General features: G+C 46.9%; 1 protein-coding gene across 1 annotated transcript; it reads right to left on the minus strand.

Annotated features, from left to right (window-relative positions):
* Nucleotides 1-721: 721 nt before the first annotated feature.
* On the minus strand, nt 722-10,033 carry LOC121167644 (natural cytotoxicity triggering receptor 3 ligand 1-like). The gene is made up of 4 exons (XM_040997183.1): nt 9,855-10,033; nt 5,454-5,798; nt 1,944-2,037; nt 722-1,199 (listed from the first exon to the last, which is right to left on the minus strand). Exons 1-4 carry the CDS (start codon nt 9,955-9,957, stop codon nt 1,133-1,135), a joined length of 609 nt encoding a protein of 202 aa, XP_040853117.1. The 5' UTR covers nt 9,958-10,033; the 3' UTR covers nt 722-1,132.
* Nucleotides 10,034-10,044: the final 11 nt, after the last annotated feature.

Here is a 10,044-nt window from a genome sequence, read left to right on the forward strand (position 1 = left end):
TCACCTTATACTCTAAGCTTTATTTGGTTGGTAAATGACCGAGTTCAACAAATTAAATAAGTTAGTCCAGCAAGAAAAAGAGTCAATGGAATAAATAGTAATCGAATGAAGACTGGCTTATCTTCACTCACTGATAGTTTAAAATAGTCACAGTGTCATTAAAACTACAGCACTATGTCATTCTCAATCTGGCAAGCTAGGTGTGCAGATTAGGTGCACCTTTCTTGATACTTTACTTCATTTCATCAATTCCAATTGTTCTTCAACAGTTATTGAAGTGACTTAAAAGGCAGATTAACAGATGAAGAATGGCAGAAAGAGACAACTCTGCCATCTGTTGGTTCAATGCCCAAATAGCAACTAAGGCCAGAGATGATCTGAGCTGAAACCAGGAACCAGGAATTTCTTCCATAGTTCCCCTAGGGGTACAGCAGTCCAAGCATTGGGCCACCATCTGCTACTTCCTCAAACATTTATGAGGCAACTGCCTAAGAGAAGGATCAGTAAGGAGCTCTATCAGTGAGTTTTGCTGCCTAACAAACAAACCGTAAACATTTTGAGATAAATATTCCTGCTGCAGTGGAGAGAGGTGATTCTGAGGCTCCTCCGACCACAGCTAGGGTGTTCAAGTGCTGTTACAGAGCTTCCAGTGATCCAGGCTGGTGTCCTGAGAGCAAGCAGGATGATGTGGCTCTGCTTCTGGTCTCTCCCTTTTCCACCAGCAGTCAGGCTTGGACTAGGCACTTGTTCAAGCCCAGATGCATCACAGAAGTCCAAGGATGAATGCACATGGCCTCCTGAGGTCTAGGCTGGGACTGACACACATCCACTACTGTTTCATTGCATAGGATGAAGCAGGTCATGGGATTGAGCATACAGTCAAGGCTGCAGTCCATGATGGAAGGCACTACGAGGTGACACGGCTACATTCAGAGGTCTGTGCTGAATCAAAGCCCCGAGGTAGGAACTCCATCCAGATTGGTTGGATAGGTGATAGGGACCCAGGCATTAGTCATCATTCACTGCTTTCTCTGGGGCATGAGTAGGAAGCTGGATGGAGAGCAGAGCAAACGGAACTTGAAGGAGCACACAGATGTGGATGGCTCGCTTTCCAAGCAACAAACCCCGTGCCTCAGATCTGGTCCACGGCTTCATAAATCTTTGTCATGCTAGTGGATGTCTGTTTTTTCTGTTTGTGCCTGGATATCAGGACCAGGGAAAGACAGAAATATGTATCAATTACAAATAATTGAAAACAGCTTTACATCCTGCTCTCTTATTGTCTTTGCTCCAACCAGAAATGGTCCCAGGAATCAGTCCGCTGACTTTAGATAAGCAGCCTTATACCTGTAAGAACACATCATTCCCCTTTCCCTGAAGCATTTCCAATGAGCTGGTCAGCTCCTGTTCACCATTTCAGCATGACAGAACCATGCCTTGTTGGGAGCAATTTCACTATCCTGAACCATCTCATCAACACTTGGAAACATGTAGCATCAGTCAAACAAAAATGAATGACTGCAGGTCAGTGAAAGACTGTAGTAAGTAGGCCAACTGACACATTAACATAATACAAGCAATTTCAGGAAGGAAAACCTCTCTCTGATAAGGCCCACAATGAGTGACAACAGCAGACACAGGTCTACACATATTGGTCTACACATACAGGTACAAGTTCTGGCCAGAAAAGGCATGCTCAGATTCAGTTCACAGGGAGCCTGTGCAGCACACAGACAGAGGGCAGCTGCCACTGCATCCTCCCAGAGCCCCAACACCACATGGAAATCACATGGAACACTTCTTCTCCAGCACAAGGGAAACCACCCACATGTATAACACCCTCGCATCAATTCTGAGGACTCGTCAACAGCACTCTAGACTGGGACCCTGATCTCCTAGTGCAAATTCAAGACTGGGCTAAACTCTGCTCAGCAGTCCCTTACCATTTCTGAATGCAGTAAACCACAATAATTATAGCTAAAATCAGCACTGCAACAATAGGTAAAACAATCACGTAGCTATTGTTCTTCACAGGGTCTGCAAAAGAAAGAGAATAATGTTAAGAAGAAGCTACTTGCAAAGGCCAAAACATGACACAACCACTGCCAGGTCCAACGTGGTTTCTGTTCCCTTTCCCCTACCAGGTGAACAGCTATTCCATTCCTATCACATGCAACTTGACATGTCAGTGTGTTCAACCCTTGTCAGAAATGCACAGCAAGATGCAACACCACATACACAGGCCACACAAAGCTTCAAAGCTTCTACAGTATGCTTGCAAGGGAAAAAAGCTCAACTGAATTTGACCTGTGGTAATGCAACAAGATGAAGAATCAAGCATTGAAGTGTGGGGAGGGCACATTTTGGGGAGGGGAGGGGGGAATCCCAGTGCCTGTAAAACTGTATCGCATGATGCAATGTAATCAATTAAAACAAAAAGTAAAAAAAAGATGTTTGCAGGCAAAATTAAAAAAAAAAGCTTCTACAGCCAGTGTCAGCACACATGCTTAGTCATGCAGACATGCACACACAGGACATTCCCACTCCATGTGCCTCCCCCACACACTGCATGCACTTCCTTGCAACAAGCCACCACAAATACCCGTATGCCCAAGAACAATTCCTTCTTCCCTCTGGGAACATCCAAGGTCTCATCTGGCACACCCAGACCGCCTACCCCTGGATCTCTGCCTTCCTTACTCCCCTGGAACCAAGAAGATGCATTTCACCAGCAGAGTCATTCCCAACAACATCACAGTCATGACCAGGGCAATCATGATGAGTTCAATGACTACCCTCCCACTACCAACAACAGCTGGAGGGATTCTGCAGAAGCTCAGCTGTGTTGCACTAAAGATCTGACCTATGTTCTGTCCAGGCTCAGGACAGAACATAGGACTACTACTTGGCTTCTACCAGGAAACCGTTTACAATAGATCTAGTCCTGCTGGGAGGGATGTGACAAGGCTGCTTCTTGACCCGTGCCCACCCCTTCTCTTCAGGGCATTTGGATACAATCCTGTCCCTATCCCCATAGAGGCACGCAAGCTTACCACCCCATCCATCAAAGTGTGTCCTGAGGATGACAAGTGTGCCCTGCCCTTGCAGAATGGCTGGACTCCCCTGTGATGGCTGGGAATACAAAGGCCATGTACCATGATCAGATGGCAGCTCCACTTAGAGATGGCAGAATCACTGTTTGGCAAGAGCAATCCATCCATATGACAAAAACAAAACAAAACAAAGAACAATGTGCGGCATCAGAGAAATTCCTCAAGCTGATAAAGAACCTTTACCTAAAATCTATGGCCAACATCCTGAGGAAGAAAGTAAAAAATTTCAGGAGCAGGCAGTACATTGCAGTGAACTCCAGACCAGCAAAATAGGATAGGAACATAAAAGTACACAGACTTGAAAACATGATGAAACTATATTCGTTCATAGATAATGTGATTGATAGACAGCAATCGCAAAGATTCAACCAAAAAAAACCACAAACAAACAAAAAAGGCTTTGAGAACTAGTAAGGATAGTAGCAGCCTCAAGATAAGAAGCCCATGTACAAAAATCAATTACTTGTCTACAGAACAGTGATCAACTGAACTTTGAGATTAAAATAATGACATACATTCCTGTACACATGGCCAAAGGGGACATTCGGTCTCGTGGTTCAGGTGCAGGTTAGAATGCCTGTGCCCACACCACGGTACTCAGGCTCAGTCTCTGCACCAACCCCTGATTTCAGTTATCTGCTTTTGCAGACTCTAGGGGGCAGTGGTGATGGTTCAAGGGCAGGGTCCATTCAACCCAATAGGGTTGAGGACTGAGTCAGCTCCCAGCTGCCCTACTGCCTGCATCACACAATTCAAAGTCAACTAGTAAGATATCATTCTCTCTATTTTTCTCTCTGCCTCACAAATAAATGAATAAAAATTTAAACACACATGCAAATAAAAATATAGAGAGAAATATATAGACACACATATAGCCTTTAAGCTTACACACATACACACACGTGCGCACGCATATATATATTAGACACACCCAGACTCTATAAGAGAAACACACCATAGCCTGCTAAGGAAGACAGAGAGAGAAGAAGGCCAGAGGAAAGAAGACTCAAAAGAACCAACAATACGGACACCTTGCCTCAGATACAGCCTTCAAATGGGAGGAAACCACCTGTGCTCTTCAAGCCAACTGGTCCTCGTTCACCTCACGCTGCCCCAGCCACTTACCACTAAGTGCAGCCAGGGAGCATCAGCTCTGTTGTCCAAGTGCAGGGCTCTTAACTTCACATATGAGAGAAACAAGCAGCATGTCTGAGTGGATGGCTATTTTACTTACCATCACTTCCGAGTCTCTCCATTTTAATGCTTATGAAAATATTCCATTCTACATGTCTAACGATTTATGTATATATGCATATGAAAGGCAAAGTAACAGAAGAGAGAGAATGCATGCTCCCATACATTGCTAAGTCCCCAGATAAACACACAAACCAGGACTAAGCCAGGCTGAAGCTGCAAGCCAGGACCTCCATCCTGGGTCTCTCACATGGATGGCAGGAGCCCCAGCACTCAGGCCTACTGGGCTGCTTTCCCAGGAACAAGAGCAGGGAACTACTTTGGGAGAGGTGCAGCTGCACTAAACCAGCAACCTTAAGGGATGCCAGGGGCACAACACACCATGACACAACACGGACCCCACAAGCAGCCATCTTAACTGCTAGGCACAACCCTGACCTCCTATTTCAGTTGATCTGAAGACGTTTCCTACTGTTCCCCACAAGGGCTCAAACACTTTTCATGTCACTGTCTGCAAGAGTTTCCTTTTCTCCCCATCTCACCAGCATCTATTCACCAGACTGCTGGGTAACACACCACACTGGAGCTCAAGATGGAATTTGGGGATGTGTCTGTCCTGTCAGGCTTCATCATACCTCACTCCACTGCACATCTTGCATAACATCTTCCTAAGAATCCCTTTTTGGAAATGGGAAATCCAGGTGCAAGGATGCTAAATGTTTATGTCACTCACTTGGAAGCACAAAAATTGAAGGGGACCACAGTCCAGCAACCCTCTCTTTCCCAGCTGCCTCCCCAAGGAACCTGCTCAGATAAAATGACAACCCACACCCAGTGGGAATAATGCAATAACCACTATTGCTGTCTTCCACTCACTATGTGTCATGGACAGGGGCACATCCAACATTTCACCTGCATCTTCCCAACATGCCATCTCTCCCCACTCCTCCTGGGCAGATGCCATCACATTTGTTTCTAGCAAGGGCACCGAGATTCAGAGGCTTCACACCTTGCCCAGAGTCATCTCACCACCCACCAAAGCCCAGCTCTCTAGCCCACGGTGGGTCCCCAGACCAGCCTCTAACATCCATCCCACTCTGCACCTGCAGCCCCAGGGGATCACAGGCATTGCCCTCAGGCACTCACCCACAACTTCCAGCTGCACACTTTTCTCATCCATCTCAGGGGTGACCACCACCTTACAGAAGTACTCTCCAGCATCACTGAGCTGAATGGCTGGCAGGTGCAGTGAGGCCTCTCCCTTCATCAGCTTCTCCTGAGAGATGTTGGCTCCAGTTCGGTATGCCTTCTCGTGATCTCCATAATACTCAAACACAGGAACTTTCTCCTCTGATCCTTTTTTCCTCACAAACCAGACAACACCCACAGTGCTGATGTCCAGAGCGGGAGAACCAGGGATCTTGCAGGTGATGGTGATGTTGTCGTTGAGAAACACGGTCTGAGTCCTCCCTGCCATCTCCACCCGAAATCCTGTGGAAACAGGAGAACTCAGTTACACAGAGACCCTTGACACAAACACGCCTGCAACTCCAAGCAGAACCACATAACTACAAATGCACAACTTCATGAAGTGGACAGGGAATGATTCAGGACACAGGTTCTTTGTCCATGGCCCTGTTACAGCTCCAATGTGGAGAACTTCAAATCCAGGCCCATGCAACCTATTGGTTCCCGGAATCTTTAGCTGCACGCTGTGAAGCATGAGGCCGATGAACACAGCAAGAGGGCAGTTTCTAGCACAGACGTATATGAGGAAGAGCAGAGGATGATGGGCCAAAGGGAAAGCTCACAGGACAGCAGCCAGGCAGGGCTCCTTCAGCAGGAACAGCCCCTCAGAGCAGGGAGCCTGGAGGGTGAGGTGGGCGCGGTTGGTGGCTATGTCTCATGAGAAGTTTTAACAAGGGAATTTGAAAACAGTGTTTGGGGTTGTGGGGTGAACACATGCTGCATTCTTGGCCTCCTCTGCTCCACTGGGTGCAATTATTACGAAAATGAGAAGCTCTATCACGTGTGTGTGTGTGTGTGTGTGTGTGTGTGTGTGTGTGTGTGTGTGTGTAGGGTGAAGAGATGATATCTGTCTTAAACATACTCCCAGGAGTGGGCACAGACAACTCCAGTCACCTGGTCTCTCTGCGGCCTTGCAACACAGCCTGCTTCTCCTCTGAGGAATCAACACGTTTTGGCTTTTATTGCTTTTTGAGCAGTAAGCATGCTCGCCAGCAAAGGTTAATGAAAAGATTATATACACCTGACAACCTTGTAGGTCTCTCAATAAAGAACTCAATGCAATGTTCTCTGTCTCTTTCCTTACCACTCTTGCTTTCTAGCTCAGCACAACTTCTCAGCTGGGCTAAGCAAGTGCTGTGCATCACAGGAGGGCCCACTTGTTCTCTCTGCCTTCTGGTCATTCCTGCTCTGACACCTTCAGTCCCTCCCTAACACACAGGAAAGCCTCTGCAGCAGCTTTGTCCTTCTCTTGCAAGGGAATCTGCTTGGCTTTCACTCTGATTTCCTTGAGTTCTGGAAGCAGCCCAGCAATTTCTCTAAAGAAGGCAGCTGAGGACCTGGCAGCTTGGCCTAGCAGCTAAAGTCCTTGCCTTGAATGCCCCAGGATCCCATATTGGTGTCGGCTCTAATCCCAGCAGCTCCACTTCCCCTCTAGCTTCCTGCTTGTGGCCTGAGAAAGCAGTCGAGGACAGCCTAAAGCCTTGGGACCCTACACCTGTGTGGGATACCCGGAAGAAGTTTCTGGATCCTGGCTTCGGATCGGCATAGTATCGGCCGTTGTGCTCACTTGGGGAGTGAATCATCGGACAGAAGATCTTCCTCTCTGTCTCTTCTTCTCTCTGTATAACTGACTTTCCAATAAATAAATAAATCTTAAAAAAAAAAAAAAGAAGGCAGCTGGGATTCTCTTTCTATTACAGAAAATGTAAAACACAAACAACATTACTTTCATTTTATCTTGTTTTAGACAGCTTGTATTTTTCAAAACCCATTGATTCCCTCTCCAAAAGGAATTGGGACAATCTAGGCAGCACTACCCTGTCATGGAATAGCAGCCCAATCTCGTGAGATACACATGATAGTTTGTATTCAACATAACTTGTACTTATGCTGCTATAAACCTTGAGGCCCTAGCGCATTGTGCCACTCATTGTAGCCAGGTCAGGCTGCACCAGAATGTCACAGAGCCAATATCCATATGCGATTATTTCTCATATTGCAAAAGTGATGAATTCCAACACTTTTGTACACTTTAGTTTCCGTACACATGTGGTCTTATCCATCACAGCCAATACCCTAACACAGGACAGACTAAGGCTAAAACATGCCCAACAAACCCCCTCATGTAGATTTGCCGAGCCTGTGTGGAATGTCATTTGGTGAAGACACAGAAGGAATTAAACGCAAAATTTTTGTAATTTGTATTATTTTTTATTAGATAGGAATACATACAGAGAGAAGAAGAGACAGTGAGAAAGCTCTTCCATGTGCTAGGTCATTCCGTAAGTGCTCACAGCAGCTGAGCCAATCTGAAGGCAGAAACCAAGAATCTCCTTTGGGTCACCCAGGCAGGTGCACAGTCCTAAGCTCTTGGGCCATCCTCTACTGTTTTTCCCAGGCCACACTAGGGAGCCAGATGGGAAGTGAATCAGTCGAGACATGAACCATTTACCATGTGGGAAACAGGCAAATGCTAGGTGAAGATTTAGCCAATGGGCTATCATGCTGGGACCAAAACCAAATTTTAATAGTAACTTTTTCCTTTTGATTTGTTTTCTGCCTTCACATTCAATACCCAGTGTCTGGCTTTTGATGTCAGAACTTCTCTACATAGATTCATCCCAACATAAGGACATGATAAGCAGCCCACACATCCCACATGGCAGTATACCAGTGCTGGCACACACAGTTTCATGGGAGCATAGATAAAAGTGTTCAGCAGCACCAAGTGCCAAACCAGTGTCAGGGTACCACAGGTGCTCTGAAAAAGCCACAACACCCCATGAAAGCCAAGGTGCATCACTGGTACACAGTTCTTGCCAAGTGAACCCACTCTCAAACCATCCTGGGGATGCTATCTCAGCTGGCATAAGAAAATGAAGGGTTAATATGGAAAAGTTGTCAGACCTGTGCTACTTCATCTTGAATGGAAACCCTCTGCTTTGGTGCTGAGTTATCATGCTAAACCTATCATGCAACATCAAGTACACATTGTGGACAGGTGTTTGTAAAATTATTCAACATTGTACAACATTTCAAAACAGCGAAGTAGCAACGAGTACCTTTCTCTACAAAGCAAATTTAAAACATTAAGTCAACAAACTCTCCTGGAAATGTATCTTTATCAGTTGTTACGGGATAGAGTTTTTTAATATACAACAATTATATCCACAATATATTTAAGGGAAAACAGTAACATAAATTCCTACAGAACATCTTTCACAATATTTTTATTTTTTCTGGGTATCTATGATTTCCAGATCAGGCAAAAGCACATTTCTGTGCAAGCCATCCAATCTGTGCCATCTCTTATGCTGACTTCATCAGTCTAAGATGGGCAGGCAATTCCATTTCATTTTCTAGGACATTCTAAAATTTCTGCTGACAGTGCCTTCCCAATTTCTGGATGCAAGCAAGCATCTCTGAAGAAAAGGGGGCTACATTGTGAGAACTGGTTGTGGTGCATTTAATCACCTGGGCAACAACATGGAGCACACTTGCACAGACCTACCCGGTCTAAGACAGCCGCCCAATGTGGCTCTTGCTGTTCTCAAGAGTCTGTGTTAAACATGAGATGCATGTGGTGTGAGTTCTGTGCTCTTTTAGAGGTTTATCTCCTACAGAATTCTTCCCTGAAGCTTTTGTTCCCTCCTCCTCTTCCTCGTGGTTATGGTCTTCCTCACCATGAGCAGCACCAAATTTCACTTTCCTCTGTCCTATCCTGCTCCCACATTGGGGCCCAAGGCTTGGCACACCCCTGCTCAGATGGTCTCCCATTCTCGGCTTGGCCTCTCTGCTCAGATCAGGACTAAAGCGCCCTGGTCCTGACAAGCACTTCATTCCAACCACCGGAGGCGCTGTTGCCCAAGTTTACTGCATTTCCTCCGTGTTTAAGGCACTTTCTGAACAAGTCATTCATCGCCTCCTCTTCATCCTGAGTGCCCACCGGGGCCATAATTCACCAGCCCCGGGTCCCACTCGCCTCCTTGTCCACAATACCGCAATCATCTGTCCGTCTAATGCGCGACCACGATCAGAAAGTTCTGGAGCCCATGGACCGCTCGTGGGCGCCTTAAAGAAGATGATCCCTACAGATAAACTCTTCCAGGCAGTCCCGCACTCCCCGTGTGGAGAAGTGCCGCTCTGAATACAGTAGGCCTTCGGGACATCCACCTGTTGATCCACGCTAATCCCCTCGTTCGCCGGCGACCTGTGCCCCACACTGCACCCCGCACCCCGCCCCGCACCCCACCGCGTCCCCCGGGCCTCCCACCGTTCCCTCCGTGCGCACCGCCCTACCTGCGGCTTGCAGTGCACCCCACAGCACCGGGAAAAGACACCAGAACCGCCAGGGCGACAAGCCCCCACTCCTCCTGGCCATTTCGGTTTTCCTCAAGTTCATTTCCGATGCGTGGAGTGGCGATGAGGGGATCTTGTAGCTGAGGGAAGGAGCGAAGCAATGCGGCGTTCTAGAAGCTGGCAAGTGGCT

The sequence above is a fragment of the Ochotona curzoniae genome, unplaced genomic scaffold (genome assembly GCF_017591425.1).
Source record: "Ochotona curzoniae isolate NIBS_2020 unplaced genomic scaffold, NIBS_Ocur_1.0 patch408, whole genome shotgun sequence".
In the NCBI taxonomy this organism is placed as follows: domain Eukaryota; kingdom Metazoa; phylum Chordata; class Mammalia; order Lagomorpha; family Ochotonidae; genus Ochotona; species Ochotona curzoniae.